The 23,856-nt window shown below is 36.7% G+C and overlaps 1 protein-coding gene across 1 annotated transcript in view; it reads right to left on the reverse strand.

The window, feature by feature from the left end:
* Positions 1-887: 887 nt before the first annotated feature.
* Positions 888-23,856, reverse strand: part of BBOX1 (gamma-butyrobetaine hydroxylase 1) — a 49,994-nt gene continuing 27,025 nt past the window's right edge. The window contains exons 4-7 of the mRNA XM_028117734.2: positions 14,403-14,508; positions 9,661-9,857; positions 2,688-2,854; positions 888-1,048 (exon numbers count right to left, since the gene is read on the reverse strand). Coding sequence (XP_027973535.2) covers positions 888-1,048; positions 2,688-2,854; positions 9,661-9,857; positions 14,403-14,508 — 631 coding nt within the window. The remainder of the gene's footprint in view (positions 1,049-2,687; positions 2,855-9,660; positions 9,858-14,402; positions 14,509-23,856) is intronic.

Here is a 23,856-nt window from a genome sequence, read left to right on the forward strand (position 1 = left end):
ACTGGGCTTAACAGGAACGGGACTTTCATGGCTGGCAGTGACATCTGTGTTCCACCACTGGGGACAAGGAGTGGCCATAGAGGAAGGCAAGATCAGCAGGTGAAGCTGTCCTGAAGTTAGCAGACATCGTGTCTGTGTTTGGAGAGTTGCGTGCACCTTGGTTGTAACTTTCCTAGTTATTAATTGAAGGCAAGGAATGAGAACTGATTCACAGACAGGTGTAAGCTATTCTGGAAATCCTTAGGAATGTTTACTTAGGGCAAGAAAAACTTAGGGAGACTAGGTTTTTTTCTTAATTTGACATGTTTGGGTTTGGTGTCATAATTCAGCTGTTAAAGAAAATGTTGAGATCACATGGTGTTGAGGTCTGAAAATTTGGATAATAGAAATCTATAATAAAAGTGAATAAAACAGATCTTTGAAAATATAAAGCCTTCTTCCAATCACGCTAGGGACAGTCACATGCAGTCATGAAAACTGAGACTCTACAGGCAACAGAGCAGAAACATGTTTTATTTGAGACAAGTTTTATTTGAAACACAACCTTTATTTGAAACAAAAGCTTTATTTAAAAAAGGCTTTATTTGAAAAAGTTTTATTTGATACAAAACTATTTGTAGGCATTCTGGAGACTCTCATATACAGGCAAAAGAAATTAGATCATACATGCAATAGAGCAGAAGAGATGCTTTATTTGAAAAGAACACTGCTAAAACATCTAAAAAATTGGCATTATATATGATTATGAAGAAAAGAAAACCCGCCCAAGAAAGGTGACATGTTCAATGTGAAAGAAATTAATATGTAAATGACATGGATCCTGGTCTGTGAAGACAACCTTGCCATATCTTATAATTGGAATCTTACTGAAATTATAGACAGGAGATTCAGTTTCTGTTCTGGATACTCTGCCTTAAGATACGAAGCCTTGACATCACTACATCCCAGTCGGCATAAGCTCCTTCTAGATGGCGGGATATCTTAGTTCCTGCTTCATAGCTACGTCGGCCATGAAGTAAGCGCCAGTTATCAAAAGTAATCACATCACCTAGACAAAAGATTTTTTCAACATGAATAATCATGAGTTTAAATGATTTGCAGAGCTAGAAAATATAAAATGCAAAATAACATTGCTACTTTGTTCGCATCAAGAAACAGTTATGTTTATTTGTTTGTCTGGGTTTTTTGTTTCAAGTTTTTATCTAAATTCTAGTTAGTTAACATATAGTGTAATATTAGTTGCAGGAGTAGAATTTAGTGATTCATTACTCTCATACAGCACTCGGTGTTCATCACAACAAATGTCCCCCTTAACACCCATCACCCGTTTGGCCCATCCCCCCATGCACCTCTGCTCCAGCAACCCTCAGTTGTTCTCTATAGTTAAGAGTCTGTTTTATGGTTTGCTTCCCTCTCTGTATTCCCCCCTATATTCATCTGTTTTGTTTCTTAAATTCCACAGATGAGTAAAATCATATGTTATTTGTCTTTCTTTGACTGAAAACTGTGCATTTATTTTTCACAGAAATCAGGCTATTGGACACAAACTGCTTTAGACCTTTTGACATTTAAAGTACAGGCATCTGTAGACACTTTTATAATGTCTATTTAAAATACTATCTTCGTGTAAAACTTTGAATTGTTCTTCCTTGTTGTTATTTAGCTCTTACTTAGAAATGTTTATTTCCAGTTTAACAGCTTCAAATAATTTTAAGGATAGTGACTTGGTTTGTCTTCTATGTTCCCAGTATTTTGTGTACATTATTTCTAAGCCTCATAAAAATCCTGAAAAGAGTATTAGCTCATCTTTTCGTATGAGGAAACTGAGGCTCCAGGAAGTTGAGGAATTTGCCTGAAGCAACACTACCATTAAATAGTGGAGCTTGGATTCCAACTTCTATTTTTTTGGTATTTTTCTCTTCTGGTATTTCAATTTCATATGTTATTGCTCTTAAAAATCAGCCTGTGGTGACTGCAGATCAGTGGATTTATAGAGATTTCTAGTATTACTTTATCATGCCAAAGATCAATTCAAAAAATAATCAGAAGTTAAAAGTATCTCCCACTTGGCCAAATCAACAGTAGAGAGAAATCCTGTTTTTTACTAATAGATATGGAAAGCCTCAAGTTTGAGGTCACTTCACTGAGTAGAGATGGTCCAGAACAAATACAATGCTTTCTGTTCCTTTATTTCACATAGCTGGACTACTTCCAATACTGCTTTATTTTAGGTGGCACTATCTCTGCCAGATCAGATAAGTTAAATGAGTAAAAGTGACTCATGTACTTCATGAGTGAGAATCATGGGGATAATTTTATTTGTTTACTGGGATAGAAGAATCAAACAGAAACCTCAGTTCATATTGACTATCAGGACAGAAAATAAAAGTCATCAGTCTTGACCTCAGACATGAGATTTCATTTGGCTTGTAGCTTGTCTTTCACATATTTCTTCTTTAGGTTGGAGGTTATTAAATTTCAGTGTGCTTAAAGATTCCCTAAGAATTTGTAAAGAATGAGTATTTTTAAGTCTGGAGAGGCAACAGAGCAGGGATGGGGGCTGCTCACAAAGATTCTAAGTGTTTCACATGCCACATTTGAGAAAAACTGCTCGAGATAATGCTCTACATGGTTAAGGTTGAAGAACATCCATGTTTTCAGTTGCTTAAGAAAATGTGCTCACTGACCTGGATTCATCTTGAAAGTAAACTTGGATTCTTTACAGTTCATGAGGTCAACAAACTCCTTCAGAGCAGCATAAAAAGGCTGAACTCTTTCAACAGGTACATCAAATACTGTATCTCTGGTTGCATTATTGAAGTTGATGCGAACCACTTGGCCTTTATCATCTAATCTGTTTTTTAAAGAGAAAAAAGTTAAAAAGCCATGAAGTATTTATTTACATTTCTGAGGGTCAATTTGTCTCGGAAGATATGTCTGAAATATAGTATTAAAGAATCCAAAAACATGTACAAAAGGTATTATGGCTATCTGTGGTATGATGTATTCATTTGTTCTTTATTCATTCATTTAGCAGTTTTTAAAGGATTTTAAATTCATTATAGTTAACATACAGTGTTATATTAAGCTTTATGTGTATAATATAGGGATATGGCAATTCTGTGCATCATCCAGTGCTCATCAAGATAAGTGTGCTCTTAATCCCCTTTACCTATTTTGCCTATTTCCCTGCTCCCCTCCCCTCTGGCAACCATCAATTTGTTCTCTGTAGCTAAGAGTCTGTTTCTTGGTTTGTCTCTTTTTTTTCCCTTTGTCTTGTTTCTTAAATTCTACATAGTGTAATTACTGCATTGTGGGGTAATTCTATTTTTAACTTTTTGAGGAACCTTTGTACTGTTTTCCACAGTGGCTGCACCAGTTTGCATTCCCACCAACAGTGCACGAGGGTTCCTTTTTCTCCGCATCCTCATCAACACTTGCTGTTTCTTGTGTGCTTGATTTTAGCCATTCTGACAGATGTGAGGTGATAGCTCATTGTGGTGTTGATTTGCATTTCCCTGATGATTAATGATGTTGAATATCTTTTCATGTTGGCCATCCATTTAGCAGGTATTTTTTGAAGACTTACCACTACATAAATGCCAGAATGATTCAAATCAATTTAAAATAAAAGTTACTGAAAGATTCCAGTTAAAAATTTTTTTTATATATTTCGGGAAATGAATTCATTCTTCATTTTTTAAAATAGTAGCTTTTATGTATTAAAGTATTTTTAATGTTACAAGTTCATGGGTCAACCACTTTATTAGGGTTTTAAGTATAATTTTTTTGAAGCATGATTGGGAAGAAAAATCTATTTTCTAAAAGTTTGAAATTCACTCTTCTAATTCAATCCCTAGTTTACAGGTAGGGAAACCAAGACACAGAGAAAAGAAGAATCTAGCCTGGGATATGTTTTTGGGGGATATGTGAAAATTTATTTCACACTTAAGACTCTATCTATACTATGTATCTTAGTATATAGGCTTCTAAAACACCAATACTCTATCTCATTTAATGTTGTATTCTCAGCATTTAACATAGAGCCTGCACATAGTAGGCAGTTAGTAAATATTCATTGCATATGTGATTCTCTATACTTTTTTCAGTACCTTGGGAGAATACCAAAGTCTTTTTAGTACTTTTGAGATAGTATATTGTGATCTCTCTATCCTTCCTTAGAATATGCATCATGATCATGACAACGTAAGGTAATATTACTTTCGATGTAAAAAAAAATACCATTATTTTTTAATTTAAGCTATGCTCATTATCAGTAGCACAGCATGAGCACTGTCTATACATGGAAGCAAAAGGAAGATATATTTTTAAACTTATTGGGAAGGTAAACTTTCAGCCAGTCCTAAAGCATCTACCAACTCTATCCTTTCTTTAGATAGAAAAACGGAAGGATGGATAAAAACTGAAGGTGGGCAAGGATGGTGGCAAAGTGCCTAGAGTTGTTCCTGGGCCAGCCCAGGAGGTGGTAGTATGATCCTACAGCTCTCGGGGATCCAGACCTGGTGGGTCAAACCAAAGAGATGGTTGCATGTACGCAAGGGCTTGGTGACATTGATTTGGGGTCTAGATCACACTTAGCTGACCAATCACACAGAGTAAACCATTATCAACAAGCAGGGTATAGGAGGAAAATGTGATTGCCTGTGCTATATAAATTGGGGCTCTCTGGGTCCCTGTGATTTGTGACTCAGATTAATATTCAATCCTCTGAGCCAAAGGCAGTTATAATGGTAAACTCTAAGAACTGGTCTTTAGCCCCAACGCTTTGCATTTTGGTAGTGATGGAAAATTACCTCTTGAACCCACCCTGGGGAAAGAAAGTGAAAGAAAGGAACAGGTTTTCAATAAGGCTCTTGGACTCTTAAAACCAGAATTTACATATATTGACTAAAAAGCAAATATGACTGAATAAGCAAGGAGTGCCCTCCCTCCTCCCCACATCCTCTCCACATAGATAAAGAATAGTCTGTGGCCTGCAGGTTGTGGCTTTATGAACAAAGAATCAAGGAAAACGTCAGTCAGCAGAAGAGACTGTGGGCCTCCAGGTTTGAGTGGCACAAAGGGCAGTACCTGACCTTTCAATTGCCATGTTAGAGTTTACACTGCGGGTTTCAGACCCTTTCAGTTTGAGGCCATTTTGTCTTTTAATCTTAAGATTCTAGCCTTATGGCTCCTGACTCAATTTCCCTTCTCTCTCCCTTTTCCCCAATCCTATTTTCTGTACATATAATGACACCCTTTGTACCATCCTCTGTGTTACCGACAAAGTTGTCATGACTTTGAAACCTCTTGGAGGTCTTCTACACAAGCACTCTGGTGATCTGTTTATTTTTTTTCATTAACACCATAATTCCTTGATGGAAATTGTTATGCTAGTAATGAGCTCTCTCTTTTAGAGTCTGTGTGTGTATCCTCATATATCATGAAAAGAATTTTGTAACTCATCAATTTAAGGAAAATCAGAATTGTGTGCCCCATGGACCATTGTATTATACTCTTCTTTTCCAAAGAGTTCACATATGTAGATAATAATAATATTTTCTCTCGATCTCTTTCTGGGAGAGAGAGAGATCGAGAGAGAAACAGTCTCTGTCTCCTTTCGCCTGGTGTTTACTTTCTATCTGAGAAAAAAAGACACAAATTAATTATTTAGCATTTTCAGCAATGACATGAGGGGAAAAGAAAGAAAATTTAGTTTTGAGGTCTAGAGAAGACATTATTCTAAGGATTGAACAATGTTAGAGGAGATGATTGGTTGACATCTTGAAGATCAACCTAAAACGCAAACTTGAGTCCCGGTAAGTGTTCTGTGTGCAGCCACAGAATGAAAGGGAGGTCCCAATGCAGCAGGGCTACATGCTCAGGAAGGGTAAAAAGCCTCCAAAGAGGAAGAGTAAGTGGTTACATTCTAGCAGTACATAAGGGGCACACATTTAAATGTAAACCAGCAGCCTGCTGACTGCAAATCAGCAAAAGCAAAATGTCATCAGTGATGCCAACAAAGGAACCCAGTGAAAGGATTGTAGAATCATTTCCTGCAATCAAATTTGGTGCCATGGATACTCCTTGTTAGTTACAATAGTCTGTCTCATTGAAAGTTGTGATATTTGATGGGACTACTTGATTTTGTTGTGGGTATGTCACTGTGGGTTTGCCCACCACATCACATTTTACTGGGATCTGCAGGAAAAATTTATTTCACACTTTAGAAGTGTCTTGAATCTTGCAAATAGATTATGTTCCCTTCTTGCTTTGGTTTGTAGAAACTCAGAGCTGAAACTGAAATCTATCACTAGTAGTTGTGTTGGACTTTATAGAATTTTAGCTAGCTAAAAAATTTATTCTGCTCTTTCAGAGCCAGGCAGTAGGGGAGTCTATCTATTGTCTCTATAATTCCCACTTTGGTTGTATGTGGTAGGCATTAATATTGTGACTGTAGCTTAGCAAGTCTGAGTCATTAGACCATGATTGGCACCACTAACGAGGCAAGGAGTAGGAACGGTATTCATGGGATTGAACTTGTAAGCATGAGGATGCACTGCTGTAGCTTAGTCTCACCATTATTATTTTTCCTAGTTTCTTTATCTGTTTATTTTTCATTATACTTCATTGTACCCTAACTCTGCCAGCAGCCTCCAAGATCTTTTTATACTAGATAGGACATAAACATCTCAAAGGAGTTAAACATTTAACCATGAGGAATATTAAATTAACCCAAACACACAGGCAACCAAGTCCCTCAATTAATTGAAAACCCTATTTGTTTCACCCCCTGTTGTTAAAAATACATTTTGAGTGGATTAACAATAACCACTTGATATTCTCTAGGGATATCCCCTGAGACCTTAACGTTTGACAATGACCAAATTCTGGAATTCTACTACAAAAAATAACAAAGACAAATTATGATTCAGATGAGGAGCATTCAGTTAATCTCACTCAATAACTAAGGGTTTGTTTATTTGTTTTGCCTTCGTTCACTAGCCTTGCAGAATCTGCGATTATATTCTGCCACAACAAAATTGTGCAATCTGTTGTGGATTGTTAAGGTAATTTTTGAATAGTTAAAACTGTCATGTTAAAACTAGGAGTCCAAGAGTTATTTCTTCTCTTTTCCACCTTGGTGACTGACCTCTCAGAGAAGAGTATTCTGAACTAGAATTTATTTCTGATGGCTATCTTTCTCTCACACCTTTCATCCCATCTGTCAGGAAAATATGCTCTTTGCCATAACACATCCTTAAACACTTCACACTGCCTCTACCACCACACGGGCTACTCACATTCAAGTTACCCTACCTGTAGCCTACCGTCCTGCAGTGGCTTCCTGACTGGTCTTCCTGTTCCTACCCTTGCTCTTCTTCACCATATTCTGCAGAACAGCCAGGGTGACCCATTTAAAATGTAAATAAGTTTATATAAATATAAATGTCTCTCTTCTGCTCGAAATCTCGCAGCAGCTCCCTATTTCACTAGGAGTGAAAGGCAGTATGTTTCTAAACAATGGATAACAAGGCTTGACATGAACTTACTCCCGTCTGACCTCCTCTCTTAAAACTCTGCTCCACACCAGCCTCGTTCTGTCCTTTGAACACACCAGATGTGTTCTTAGAGCCTTCTTAGGACACTTGCTCTAGCTAGGTCTGGAAACTGTTCCTCTTCTGGACAAACTCCTTCAGTCCTTTAAGTTTTTAAAGATTAAATTTTAAGATATGCTCAAATATCACCTACTCAGGAAATCTTTTCCTCACCACACATGAATAATGCAAGTTCCATCTTCCCTAAGTCTCTGGTTCTACGGATTCCCCTTATTCTTCCCTACTTTTCCTTTTTTCTTAAATACTTAAAAAATGTTTTAATGGTCACTGTAATTTACTCATTTGTTTTAAAATCTCAAGTTTCCTTTTCCCCCATTAGGCTTTAAGCTACATGAGGGCAGGAATCTTTGTTTTGTCCATGGATGTATCCCAACCACTAAGAAGAGTAGCTGCTTTCAATAAAAACTTGTTGAATGAATAAATGAAGGCCATATGTTTATATAAGAAAGATGAGTTTGTATATTGGGGATTTCATTATTTGTTAAATGAGTTAATTTTCAAATGATTTGGCTTCTACTAAAAGAAGAATACAAACGCAACTCTAAAGTTGGAAACACCCCTATGACCCAGTAACTGCACTACTAGGTATTTACCCAAAGGATACAAAAATACAGATTTAAAGGCATACATGTACCCCGATGTTTATAGCAGCATTATCCACAATAGCCAAACTATAGAGAGAGCCCAAATGTCTGTCGACTGATGAATGAATAAAGAAGATGTAGTATATGTACACATTGGAATATTGCTCAACCATCAAAAAGAATGAAATCTTGCCATTTGCAATGACATGGATAGAGCTAGAGAGTATTATGCTGAGTGAAGTAAGTCAGGCTGAAAAAGACAAATACCATACAATCTCACTCATATGTGGAATTTAAGAAAGAAAAAAGATGAACATATGGGAAGGGGTGGGGATAAAGGAGAGAGGGAAATAAGCCATAAGAGACTCTTAAAGATAGAGAATAAACCAAAGGTTGCTGGAGGGAGGTAGATGGGGGATGGGCTAGATGGGTGATGGGTATTAAGGAGGGCGCTTTTTGTGATGAGCACTGGGTGTTGTATGTAAGTGATGAATTCTACTCCAGAAACCAATATTGTGCTGTATGTTAACTAAGTAAAATAAATAAATAAGATAAAATAAAAATTGGAAACACCCCAAAATTCATGAACTGAGGTCTGATTAAATAAATCAATTCCAAGAAAGCACAAGGTAAGATAATTCTCGAATAAAAGGATAAATCTGTGGCCTTTGTAGATACTTAGAAAAATTATGTGAAAATAATGTTAAATGAAAAAATGATAAAATGTCGTATGCAGGGAAATATGATTTTTGTTGGCATCAATTTAGGCAGACATTCCTGTTTCATTCTCACAAATGAGACTGACTTTGCTCTGGAGATGAACATGTAATCCAGGAATGGCCAGTTGAATTCTCTGACTTCCTGGCCATGGTGAGTGTTTCAAGGATGGACTTAAATACAAATCTGGCAGTGAGTCATCTAGTTTTGTTGTAACTATTGGGAAACAAGGGCTTTCTGTGTATGTGATTACCAGCTCTGAGGACAATGAAAATGCAGAGCTTCTACTGACATCTTTGCAAAGGAAACCAACACAGAGGATGGCAAAGCTAAGAGATGAAGAAAAAAGAGATCAGTATCAGATGACGTTGTTTATCTAACAGCTATACCTAATTTGAGTTAGATTCTTTTCCTTTCTGGCTGAAGGATTCTGACTACTACAATCGTACTGATTATACTTCTGTAGAACTTGTATGTGAAAAAAGTCAAATGTACATAAAGTCTTAGTTATTTCTCTTATAATAATTAGGAAGAGAGTTCATGGAATTTGATAATGATTTTTTTATGGTGAAAATATTCTGTTTTTTCTTTTTCCCTCTAAAATTGGATTAAACTGTTAATAAAAAATAAGCTCTGGAGTTAATTGAAGCTTTCTTCTGTTTTAAGTTTTAGATTTAGGGTAATGAAGCTTTTGCAGTCAGCTATTTAATTGCTATGAGAAATGTATAAATAGTACTTACTCTATAATCTTGTGTTTGGATTGTACAGAGAAATCACAGTAATCCACTCCAATGTCTGTAAAGTCCACAAAAGTGGAGGATAAAATCTGGAATGCGCGAGGATTTTTTTCCTTGAGCTTTCGGCATACGTTAAACCCATCTACAATTTCTGAATCACCCCCAGTGACTGTTTGCTTTATGCAGTGCAGAAACTGAACCTGTAAAAAGAAATAGAGAAATGCATTTTAAAATGGTAAACGTTTACATTTTTTAACACTGTTAAAGATTCAGAAAGTTATGAATGCACTAAAGTCAACAAACCTCTTAAATCTCTTTTGTGTCAGCAGGGAAAGGGATTGGAGAGAAAAAAGTTGCTTTTAACCAATATTCTATAGTTCAAACATTGTTTCAGTGTGAGACATGAACATAGGCATAATAATGTTCATTAGTAAACAAAAGGCACAGATCATAATAGCTGCAGGGAGCGAACACTTCATGTTGGAGTATTGACTCGCTTCATGTTGGTTTTACAGGGGAGGTGGGATTTCAACTGGGCAAAGGAGGATGGATAAGATTTTGGATACGCAGAGCAGAATGCAGAGAGCAAATCAAGTGCAGTGATAACAGATGTGCAAAAATGCACGCCTCACTAGGTATCAAAAAGTTTGGTTGCAATAGAGGTTCGCGACTAAAAAGGATAAATCCAGTTGAAAAGGTCATTGAAGCCTTCGTCATGGAGTCTTGAATGTCAGATGAAGAATATTGAACATTCTCTTGTGCACAGAGAGGAATTGTTAAAGAGTTTTACATTATAGATGTAATGTAGCCAAGACTGTGTTGAAGAATATCAGTCCAGTGGTGTTACATAGGATACATTTTTTTTTTTTTAAGGGGGGAATTAGTGAGACAGTGACTACTTGAGATTTTAAAGAGACAGTTCAGGTATAAGGATAAGAAGGGAATGGAGGTTGGGTGGGGCTATGGGGATGGATAAACCCAAGAAACACTGGGAATAAGAAACAAAAAGGATATTTATTTTTACTAAGATTTAGGGGGAATTGTTCAACATTATTTCATTTTGAAAAGCAAAAAATAGTAAAATGTTATAAATATATTTTTTGGATGGAGTTTCTATGACTCCTTTAGTTAGCGTGAGTGAGTGATTTTGATTACCTAAGTTTAGAACCAGATTTTCTGCTTAAAGAAATGAACGCTGTTCAGCTGTGAAAACTTTATTCTGAGTTAAACAAAAATAAGAAAGAAGCAAATATGATCAAACATCCAGAATAGGGGGAATATGAAAGGGGAAAATACCACTTGGTTATTTCCATAAATGGTCTAGAACAGTGCTGTCCATTCGAACTTTCTGCAGTGACAGAAATGTTCTTCTATATTGCCCAATACGTAGACACTAGTCCCACATGGCTATTGTTGCACTTAAAATGTGGTCAATGTGACTGAAGAACTGCATTTTAAATTTCATTTAAACATAATTAATTTAAATTAAAATTTAAATGATCATATATGGCTAGTGTCTACTATATCGGGTAATGCAGATCTAGAACACAAATCCTACCTTCTTCCCCCAAATGCACACATTTTCTCAATATTTTCAATCTTATACATACTTGTTCTCAAATTATGATTGTACATTTATCAATTTCTCACAACAGTCCTTAGAATTTCATACTTTCCTCTCCATTTTATGATTGAAGAACCTGAGACTGAGAAGTGAAAAAGTTGGCCAGCTAGTAAGAACTCAGCTACACATGGCAAAATTGACATTCAAACCTTTGTCTATTTGCCTCAAAATCGTCGTACAGCAAGTTCTTTACCTATAAAAGGGGGAAATTCTTTTATGGGACTCAATAGTTTAGTACTGTGTGGTATATGTATGTATGTGCTTTGTAAATTTAAATTCCCATTTCAGGTTGATTATGCCTTATTTTCTGATGTTAGGAGAGGACTGATCTACATTAATAATCTTGTTCCAACCTTAAACTGATGCTAGTTTTTTAAGCTTGAAAAAATATGTGCATAAGCTGACCAGTCGCTGTAGAAAACCATCTCATCAGCAGGGCAATAAAGGGTGAAGCAGCATGATCAACAAGAGGATAAAATGGAAACATCAGCCTCAAGTCTACCAAACTCCAAGAAGGCAAAACAATGGCACAACTCTGTCTTTGAGAGAATCAGGGTTCTTTAAATCCTCTTAGATTTTGCCATAATGAAGTCACAGAATATTTCAAATATAAATCTTTAAAAAAAAGATCAATTGATGTCTTTTACATATATGACACGGCCAAATACTAATCTTCTTTTATATATTTATATTTTAATGCAATCTTATGAAAGAAAAAATATGATGGTGCCAGACAACACTTCTGTCACCTAATTCAAACAGTACATATACACCTGATGTGTATAAAATCAAAATCTATTTCACATAATTCGTTCAGAACCAAAAATATTTTCTTTCTAGATGTTACATTATAGCAGCATGGGACTTTTGGGCCAAAGACAGTGAGCAAAGGAACATCTGTGTTTCTTTAAAGACGTGTCACCTTGGGGCACCTGGGTGGCTCAGTCATTAAGTGTCTGCCTTCGGCTCAGGTCATGATCCCAGGGTCCTGGGATCAAGCCCCGCGTCAGGCTCCCTGCTTAGTGGGAAGCCTGCTTCTCCCTCTCCCACGCCCCCTGCTTGTGTTCCCTCTCTCGCTCTGTCTCTTTCTGTCAAATAAATAAATAAAATCTTAAAAAAAAAAAAAGATGTGTCACCTTATCCCTGCCCCACATGATCCAAATTGATGAAATTCAACTTTCAACAGATAACTCATTATTCAGATCATTTCATCTGCAGTGAAAAGTGACTTATTCTATTTGTTGTAAAAAAGCTCAAACTTTGATACAAAGACCCCTAAATGATTCCAAATGGAAACTTGACCAATAGCACAAACAGCTGCCTACACTCTAATTATTCTCCTACTACAATCTAGACATTTTAGGAATCATCTTTCACTTAAGAAGCTTCTATCAGTTCACTTATCTTTGAATGTTTCATTCACTGATGGAGACAGGTACAACTCTGTGGTGTTCCTTTGCCTCTTTATAGCATATCTTTGAAGTCTATTATGTGAAATGTGCTGGGCTAAGTCTTGCGATAGAAGTGGAAGATTCAGTTCCTGTATTTAAAGAGTTTGTAATGTCTGATGATGTCTCTGCTCATCACATTATGTAAATTATGGTAATTAGAAAGTCCAGCTCAAGAGCAGCATGGTATGGTGAAAAAACTTAACTAATCAGAGGCCTGGGTTCCATTTTAAATGTCCTTTTATCCGATGTCACTCAGTGAAAGCATTTAACGTTGCTGTGTGTCATTTTGTCATCTAACATAAAAACACATGATCAATCGTCTGCCTTACAGGAATGTTAAGAGGGATCAGACAACATAATATATATGTAGCAATACTTTGAAAAAGTAAAAAATGCTATGAAAATGTCAAGCATTATATTGTACTTCAAGAATATTTACAAAGCCATGTAATCACTTTGCCTTAGGCTTTCAATTTTAACCTGGAAACAAAACCTAAACTCATAAAAAATAGCAAATAAATAAAATATTAAATTAGAATCTTTAGTTTTCTAGTCTATTATTTTAAAAGATTTTATTTATTTATTTGTCAGAGAGAGAGAGCAGAAGCAGGGGGAGCGGCAGGCTGAGAGAGAAGCAGACTCCCCACTGACCAAGGAGCCCAATGCGGGACTTGATCCTAGGACCCTGGAGATCATGACCTGAGCCAAAGGCAGACGCTTAACCAACTGAGCCACCCAGGCGTCCCTTCTAGTCTAATTTTTTAAACTTTATTTTGTCCATTTGACATTGTGCTGATTACTAATGTAGGTCTCAAGAGGCCCTTATGTTTTGGCTTGCTCTCTGAAAATTCACTGCTGGAGGATGACAGATCAAGTGGAGCAGAGACAAGCCACCTTAGGTTTTCCACCCAGGTCAATCAGCTCCTAGTCAGCCCAACAGCAGAACTGCCCAGCTGAACACAGCCCAAACTGTAAAAACATGTGCTAAGTAAATGGCTATTCTAGTTATTTTTTTAAAAGATTTTATTTATTTATTTAAGAGAGAGAGAGAGAGAGCGCACAAACAGGGGCAGCAGCAGAGGGAGAAGCAGGCTCCCTGCTGAGCAGGGAACCAGATATGGGGTTCCATCCCAGGACCCAGGGAACATGACCTGAGTCGAAGGCAGATGCTTAACTGATTGAGCCACCCAGGCACCCCAATGGTATTCTTTTAAGCCACTAAATTATGAAGTGGTTTTTATGCAGTGATGGCTAACTGATAAGATTAGTGGCCATGTGACTTAATGGGAAAACCCTACATTGTGTTCCCTGGTTTCATTTTCCCTTTTAACTCTCTTGGGAATGGTAAATATGCAAAAGGACCTCAAGACGTACTGCTATCATAAAATTTGTCTAGGCAAAGCAAAAAGTGCCAATAGTTATTTCCAAAAGGAAACAAAGAAATATTTTTTAAAAAATACACCAAAATTTTCTATCCCTTGGGAATGTCAGGCTATTCAGGATTATAGGAACAGAGATTTCGTGTTTGGATTATGCTTGAAGAAGGATCTATGTAGGACAAATTAGCTAGTGAAACATAGAGTCTTTAGACTCAAAATATAGGAGGATATTGGTCCTTGGATATTGATCCTTGGCCTGCCTTGTGGAAAATATGTTGAGGCTCACCTTACCCCAGGTGGATGACGGAGGGCTGGATAATCAGTGTGAAAGCTTAGCTTCCCAGTTGTGTAAGCCACATTGTTTGCGTCAATTTTGTCTTGCACTTGCCAAGTATGTCTGTAAAATACAAGAAACGTGTTTAAATGGGCTGTCAGTAAGCCAGAGGAAATGTGTTAGAATGAACTGGATACATGGGGGAAATGGAAACTTTTCATTTTATGAAATAATTACCATAATGATGTGAGCCAGGAAGAGAGCCCAACCTTTCCTTGTCCAAAGTTACCATTTGAGAGTATGCACCTCCTCCTTTCTTGTTTCTTCTCCAGAGAAAAGTACATTTACACATTAGTCTATCCCACAGAGTTTATGACGAGGTATGTGTGGGATTGTAGGTTATATTTTTTAATAGCTTAGTGCATTTAAAATAATTTATTGAAGTGAAATTTACATAACATAAAATGAACCATTTAGTGGACAGTTCAGTGGCCCTCAGGACTTTCACAATGTTGGTAAGCATCAACTCTGTCTAGGTGCAAAACATTTCCATCACTCCACACGGAAACCTCTTACCCATGAAGCATTTTCTTCCCATTCTGCCCTCCTCCCAGTCCCTGGCAAACACCAATATGCATTCTGTCTCTAAGGATTTACTTATTTGGGATGTTTAATATAAATGGAATCATACAATGTGTGACCTCTTGTGTCTGGCTTGTTCTACTTAACAGAATATTTCTGAGATTCCTCCACGATGGACCATGTATCATTACTTCATTCCTTTTTATGGTTGAATAATATTTTATTGTATGGATATGCCACAGTTCGTTTATTGACTCAACTGATGGTCATTTGCACTATTTCTACTCCTTGGCTGTTGTGACTAGTGCTGGCATAAGCATATGTGTGCACGTACTTATGTGAGCGCCTGTTTTCAATTCTTTTGGGTAATGCCTAGGAGTGGAATGATGGAATTATATCATAATTCTATCTTTAACTGTTTGAGGAGGTGCCAAACTGTTTTCCAAACTGTGGTCCAAAGTGGTTGGACCACTTTACAGTCCCACCAGCAATATGTGAGGCTTCCAATTTCTTCACATCCTCATTAACACTTGTTCTTTTCTGCATTTTGTTGTTGTTGCTGTTGGTGGTTTTAACCATCCTAGTAGGTGTGAGGTGGTATCTCATAGTTTTGATGTGTATTTTCCCAATGGTTAATGATGTTGAGCATCTTTTCACATACTTTTTGGCCATCTGTATATTTACTTTGGACAAATGTCAATTCAAGTCCTTTGCCCATTTTTAAATTGAGTGGTTTGTCCTTTTGTAATTTCTATGAGCACTTTAGATAGCCTAGATACTAGACCCTTAATGGACATATGATTTGCAACTATTTCTTACCGTTTCTTTTTTTTTTAAGATTTTATTTATTTATTTGACAGAGAGAGACACAGTGAGAGAGGGAACACAGCAGAGGGAGTGGGAGAGGGAGAAGCAGGCTTCCTGCTGAGCAGGGAGCCTGATGCTGGGCTCGATCCCAGGACCCTGGGATCACGACCTGAGCCGAAGGCAGATGCTTAATGACTGAGCCACCCAGGCGCCCCTATTTCTTACTCTTTCTGTAGGTTGTCTTTTCATTTTCTTAGTGATGATCTTTGATGCTCAAAATTTTTTAATTGTGATGAAGTTCTATTTATTTATTTTAGTTGTTGTTTGTACTTTTGGTGTTATATCTGAGAATCCATTGCCCAATCCAAGGTCATGAAGATTTACACCTATGTTTTCTCCAAAGACTCTTATGGCTTTATATGTAGGTCCTTCATCCATTTGAGCCAATTTTTGTATAATATGTGAGAAGGGGCCCAACTTCATTCTTTTTGCATGTGCATGTACAATTGTCCCAGCACTGTTTGTTGAAAGGACTGTTCTTTTCCCATTGAAAGGTTTCAGCGCCCTTGTTCAAAATCAGTTAGCCATAGATGCATGGGCTTACTTCTGGACTCCCAGTTCTATTCCATTAGTCTGCCTGGTTATCTTTATCCCAGCACCACAATATTTTGATTACTATAGATTTGTAATAAGCTTTGAAATCAGGATATGCGTCCTCCAATTTTGTTCTTGTTTTTTATTATTGTTTTGGCTATTCAGAGCCCCTTGCAATTTCATATGAATTTGAGCATTGCTTTTCCATTTCCACAAGAAAGTCATTGGAATTTTGGGAAGCATTGCATCGGATCTGTAAACTACTTTGGGTAGTAATCACATCTTAACAATATTATGTCTTCCAATCCATGAATGTGGGATGTCCTTCCATTTATTAGGTCTTCTTTAATTTCCTTCACAATGTTTTATAGTTTTCATTTTATGTTTTTCACCTCCTTGGTTAAATTTATTCCTAGGTGTTTTATTCTTCTGGATGCTATTGTAAATGGAATTTTTTTAAATTTCCTTTTCAGATTGTTCATTGTGAGTGTATATAAATGCAACTCAATTCTGTGTACTGCTCTTGTATCCTACAACTTTGCTGAATTCATTTATTAGCTCTAATAGCTGTGTGCATTCTGTGGAGTTTTCTATATATAGGATCATGCTATCTATGAGTAAAGATAGACTTATTGCTTCCTTTCTAGTTTGATGCCTTTATTTCTATATCTTGCCCAGCTGCCCTGGACAGAACTTCTAGTACATTGTTGAATAGCAGTGGTGAAAACCAGCACTCTCATCTTGTTCCTGATCCTACAGGGAACTTAATGAATATTTATTTTATTTTATTTTATTTGAACTTAATGAATTTTTAATTACATTCTTGTGACTACTACTCAGATCAGGAAATATAACTTTAAGTTTATATGTCCTGTCCCAGCCAGTCTCATCTCTCTCTTCTCCAAAGTAACCATACCATGACTTCTATATTTATAATTTCTTTGCATTTTTTGAATGTGCATCCTTAGATACTTTGTTTAATATTGCCCATTAGCAACAATTGTTATGTCTTTTAAATCTCTTAATCTACAGGTTTCCCCTCCAGCCTGTTCTTCCTACAATTTATTGTTTGAAGAATTTAGGTAGTTGGGCCTACAGAGTTCCTCACAGTCTGGACTTTGCTGATTGTGTATCATGATGTGGTTCAACATGTTTCTCTGTTCTCTCTGTTTCTAGAAAACTTGCAACTAAATGCAGAGGCTTGGACAAATTCTATTTCCTCTCTTTGGCAAAACTATAGATGGCATTGTACTCTTCTGTTAAAGACACAGAATGTCAAGATGTCTTTCTTTTTGTGATATTTGTACATATGTAGACTCAGTGGCTAGATTCACTAATTCATTGGGGGTCCCAAATAGTGAAATTAATAATTTCTTTTAATTTCATTTTCATTTGTCAGTACTTTTAAAAATATCTACTTTCCTTCATCTAGTATTTGGTTACCTCATGTAGTAGCTACCTAGGGATACTGAGATAAATACTTGATTCTTTCCCTTTATTTACCATTTTATAATGTAATGGATTAGTTTTCTACCACTCCAAGATGAATAATTAGTTTTTTAAAAAATAATTTTATTAATGAGAATGCATTAAAACTAGATAGAGTTAATGGTTTCACAACATTGTCAATGTACTAAATGACACAAAACTGTACACTTTAAAATTGTTAATTTTATGTTATATCAATTTTACCTCCAGGACCAAAAGAAATAACTTGACTTAAAAGTTAAGAAAAAAAGGTTAATAAATGAACTAGGGATTACTTGCAACTCTGTCAAGAAACTAAACCAATATTCAGATTTTGTAAGGCTTTTCCCTCGGCAGATTGAGACAATGGGTAATTGGAAGGAAGTTGTGTTTTTAAAATAAGGCAAAGCTGTTTTGAAAAATGTGTCACCATATATGCTTGTCATTTTCTTGCTGTCATAATGTCTACTTATTAATTTATGTTCACTTTAATCAAATCATTTTTCAATAAATCTATATTGATTACCTGTTCTATTCCAGGCATTGTTTTGGCATTAGAGATATAGCAGGGAACAAGAAAGACAAATAAGTAATTACCAAATGTAATAACAGAGATAAGTGCTATAAAGAAAATAAAGCAAGGTAAGGAGATAAGGATTGGGGGCCAGGAGAATATCATGGCAGAGATAATGCTTTGGGAAGTGCTCCAGAAGACCTCTAAGAAAAGGAGAATGTGGATTTCTGGGTGATGTGTTTTAGGGAGAGGAATCTGAAGTGAAAGGTAGGGTTTCTTCCCCATTCTCTGGGATTGAGGATGAAACTATTTGCTCTGTTTTTTTGTTTTGTCTTAATATTTCATCTAAATGTAAAAATGGAGGGGCCTTGGGGTGGCTTAGTCAGTTAAGCATCTGCTTTCAGCTCAGGTCATGGTCTCGGGGTCCTGGGATCGAGCCCCAAGTCAGGCTCCCTGGTCAGTGGGGAGGCTGCTTCTCTCTCTCCCGCTTCTCCCCTCCTGCTTGTGCTCTCTCTCTCTCTGTCTTTCAAATAAATAAATAAAATCTTTAAAAAAATAAAAAAATAAATTTAAAATGGAAAACCTGGTAAATCTTCCACCAAAGTTTAAATAACCATCTCTATGTGACCATAAGCCAGAAAGAGACTCCATGAAAGAAGAGTATATATAGCCCTACTGCAACTCATTTCAAATATGAGAGTCAGACAACCCATTATACTATTGACTGTAGCCAGGAAATACATGTTCTCTATGAACCTCATGTCACTCTGTGACCCAAACCTAATGTAGATTCTGCCCATTGTCACCATCAGCATTCCAACAATACTCAACATGTAGGAAAGGATTTAAGGATACAAAAAAAGTAATTTCATCAAGTTGTGGAGTCTATAATGTCTTCTAAGAAGACGATGCTTTTGACATTGTGAATAGGAAATGACTATATTTAGATTTTCTTTTCAAGAGTGATGTTGGTTTTGCATTGATTCACCTACATTCCCTTTCCTGGGTCCTCCTATGATCAAGGGTAAACTCACTGAATTTTCGTGCAGCCAAGAGCTGGCTGAGATTCAAGGTGCATGTTTTAGCCAGGGAACGGATCTTTCCTTTGTTTGACATTAACCGGCTTCTACAGGATGGGGCCTGTGACTTGGCATCATTGGAGCAGTTCTCCAGCCCTCTGTGCTAACTGGCAGGGAATAATAAACATTTTTAAGCCCTAAAGTGTCTTAGGCACGGTGTGGGATACATAGCTTAAAAGTCTATGCTCGCACATAATGGTAAATCCCAGGAGAGGGGCTTGCCAATTCCAATCATAAAACATTCTCATAATTGTCATAGCATAAGCCTGGAAAAATCCTAGAAATGTCATTTGGTCTACCTTTCTACCTCCTTATAGAAATGAATCATGCCAAGAAGGCTGCTGCTGATTGTTTATGACCCTAAGCTTTCACGTATCCTTCTCAAATCCAAAGGAAAACACAGGAGAAATAAATGCAAATGTGATCCATTGGCCCGTGAAGAAACTGTTTTTTAAAAGCCCACTCATGGGGCCTTAGTGAGATGAGGGTGTATTTATGAGCATCTTTCATTAGAAGCAGATTCTAATGCTCCTCCAAGTAAAGCAGCTCAAGCAAACGGTCAGAAACTGTCATGACCAAAGCAGAGGTGCAGGACCCAGATTTTTCTAAAACTCAAGAGGCAGGCTCAGCATAGCATCTTAACCCATTGGTATAGACTTGCCTGGTATTATGCTGGGACAGGCAATTGAAACTGTGCTCATAATCCTGCTTTTGCCAGAGATCCTATTATAAACAAATCTAGGTATCCACTGAGCTACTTGTGTCATTCTCAAAATCGGGTAAACCAAAACACAGACTCTTAACTATAGAGAAAAAACTGATGGTTACCAGAGGGGAGGTGGGTGGGGGGATGGGGGAAATAGGTGAGGGGATTACGAGTGCACTTGTCATGATGCACACTGAGTGATGTATAGAATTGTTAACTCACTACACTGTACACCTGAAACTAATACAGCACTGCATGTTAACTATACTGGAATTAAAATTTTAAAAAAGAAATTCTTTTGTATTTTCCATTTAAGGATTTTGTCAAAAGCTCCTGTACATTAAAATCATGACTTTTAGAGACTATTTTGTGGGCTTGGTTTGAATACTTATTCACTAGATCCACTCCAGTCTAGATGGCCAGTCATAGATATTCATGATATTTCATGAAATTAATAGTGTTTTGTGACAAATTTGAACCCTTTAGTGTTTATGGAATGCTCAAATATTGTTTTTGCTAGATTTGTTCTTTATACCCTTGGTGTGATAGATTTTATAATCTTTTGGTTAGCAGCTCACACCTGGAAAACCATGTTAGATTTATTTTTAATCTTTTTCTTTTCTGAAGTACGACTTACATGAAAAGATGTTCTACAACTGCAACCTGTATTTCTTATCACCAACAGCTACAATTTCTAATCTCAACCTGCTGCAAGCTGCTCTCATCAGGTTAACAGAAGAATGCCTTCTTTTGACTATCACTATTTGTTCTGTTGGATCTAAAACATAATGCTCATACATTATTTTTATTTTTAAAGTTCTAACATAGACAATTATCTCCTAGCGGTGCCCGGGTGGCTCAGTTGGTTAAATGTCCGACTCCTGATTTTGGCTCAGGTCATGTTCTCAGGGTTGTGAGATCGAGTCTGTGTTAGGCTCCATGCTGAGTGGAGAGTCTGAGATTCTTTCTCTCCCTCTCCCTCTGTCTTTCCTCTCCCCTGCTCTCGTGCACGTATACATGTGAGCACATGCTCTCTCTCTCTCTCTCTCAGATAAATAAGTGAATCTTAGTAAAAGAAAATTATCTCCTAGCTAAAATAAACAAAAACATTTATAATTATCCAAAGGAATATTACACTGTATATCATTTCTTTTTTATTTTTTAAAAATATTTTATTTATTTATTTGAGAGGGAGGGAGAGAGAGAGAGAGAGCAAAAGCAGGGGGAAGGAGAAGCAAACTACCCACTGAGCAGGGAGCCGGATGGGAGGCTTGATCTTAGGACCCTGGGGTCACAACCTGAGCTGAAGGCAGACGCCTAACCAACTGAGCCACCCAGGTGCCCCTATCATTTCTAACTGTAGTTGGGACAAATCCACATATGACTTCCCAGATGCAGTCACCCTTCTGAGCTTCAGATATTTATTTTTCCATTATCATTTGTTAGACACACAATGGGCCAGGAACTGAGGATGCAGGTGTGAACAGAGCAGACATGGTACTTGCACCTCATGGAACATACTGTCTATAGGGAACAAAAATCAGTGTGACTTACCTTCCAAAGCTGAAGTACAAGGTGCTATGAGAATAAAGAAGTGAAGATTAGGTCGAGACCTGAAGATTGAGTAGGATATACCTAGAAGGGGACAGGTCATTGTGGGCAGAAGAAATAGCATGTGAGATGGTCCAGTGGAGGGAGAGAACATAGCCTCTCATGGGAAGTGATAGAAGTCAAATACGGGCCAGAATGGGGATGGTTTGCTCTATGGTTATTCCTGGCTTTGCTTCAAATTTCTCCTTCCCTTATTGTCCTGTAAAGTCTTACAAAAAAAAAAAAAAATCTCATCACATTAGGAACTGAGTTGAAACATACTCTTTATCTCATAGCATTTAACCCACTGGCAAAAATATTTGTTGAATGAAGGCATGGACTGTAAGACAGTAAATTGTGTTATGTTCCCGATTGTCTGGCTATTAACTTTAGTCCTGGCCAAAGCTATATGTTTTAGGTATATTTAAATTATGAATAATTTGGCCACCAATCATTCCTGTTGTCTGATTTCTAGGGGAAGCATTACAGTTGTTTGTAAACAATACTTGGCAAAATAGCTAGAGTTGTGTTTTAAAAAGCCATCATCTTTTCAGTTCTACTTATATTGTGGACACCCATTTTTACATTGCATTTATTCCTGAAAATGAAAAACTCCATACCATTTTTGGTGAGAATTAATATCTCCACTGTAAACTAGAACAAAAGTAACCTGTCTGATATCTAGCATTGCTCTTACTCAATCCATTAAACTCATATGGAAATCTCCATGAAGCATAAAGATACGAAGCAAACAAGGAGGATCCTGGGGTGATGATGGTGACATAGTTCTTAATCTCTCTGAATTTTCTTCCTAGGACATCTAGTGTGCAGACCCAAAAACTCAGGGACAACATCTAAACCAAAATTAGGTGACAAGATATATCCATGAAGCCCAAAATACGAGTGGGTTATAGAGACAGACTTTCCAAAGCCACAATATGTGGTATCAGAAACGGTGCAGAGGAGGAAGCAGAGGGAAGCAACTAGGTATTGGATGGATCCAAAAAATTCCCAGATCACTAATGACAGGTACTGGCGCCCGCAGGAGGGCACCTTGAGAATAGCAGTCAACCTGGGAAGTATGTTCACATTCCACTTAGCTGCCTATGAGGGATCTGTGGTAAGGGACTGGATTAGTCTGGGCCCTCGGGAACTTGAAACACTTAACAGACAAAACTCTCATCCATAATGAAGCTTCCTCCTGAGAAAACGATGCCAAACTGAGCAGTCTGCGGACAGTAAGGACAAAGGAAAAAGAAATTCCAGATAAAAGTAAAGGAGAGAAACCAGGAGATCTTAGAAGGTTATCAGCCATTGTTTTGAAATACAGCTTAAAACCATAACAAAATGTTTCTGAATCATATCTCCTTTTAATAATTAAGAAAAAAATTCACATAAAAATTAGAAATAGTACATGATTAAGGTTTAGTTTCATAAAGTTATTTTAAGAGAAAAAGAATGAATAGCAAAATAACATACCTATAGATAATATATGTCAGAAGGATATGCCCCCCCAAAGATAAAAAATGTTCTAGTTTTTCTAACTTCTATTTTTCTATTTATACCTACTTCTGTTGAGTCCAGAAGACATTAATGAAATGATACAATATATGAAAGAATAACTTACATCAGAGATAGAAACTCAGGGAGTGAATCACTCAGAAAGGAAAAATTTTAAAAATCATTAAAAATGAAGACTAAGCTAGAAGGGATGCAATATTGAATAAGCACAACAGATAACACCTTTGGATAAGGAGAAGATAAAAAGGAGAAAAACTTAAATATCAAAAAAGACAAGAGATAAGAAAGATCTGAGAGAAAGTAATAAATTTTAATAAATTTTAATTAGCAAATTTAATATACACATAATATGAATCCTCAAAAGAATAAATCCAAATTAAAGAGAACAAATATTAAGAACTATAATTAAAAAAATTCTTGAAATTAAAAAAAAGATTTAAAACATTGAAAGACCAAATCAAACACTCCCTGAAAAAGTTACCCCAGTAAAACCAACACCGAGATATCCTAAAAAGTTACTGGTCTTTAAAAAGAAAAATCTTCTGGGCATCCAAGTAAAAATATCAAATTATTTATAAGGGAAAGAAAATTAGATTACCAATAAAACTGTA

Source organism: Eumetopias jubatus, unplaced genomic scaffold (assembly GCF_037043125.1).
Source record: "Eumetopias jubatus isolate StellerSeaLion01/CBP00866 unplaced genomic scaffold, mEumJub1_p1.0 scaffold_13, whole genome shotgun sequence".
NCBI lineage: Eukaryota > Metazoa > Chordata > Mammalia > Carnivora > Otariidae > Eumetopias > Eumetopias jubatus.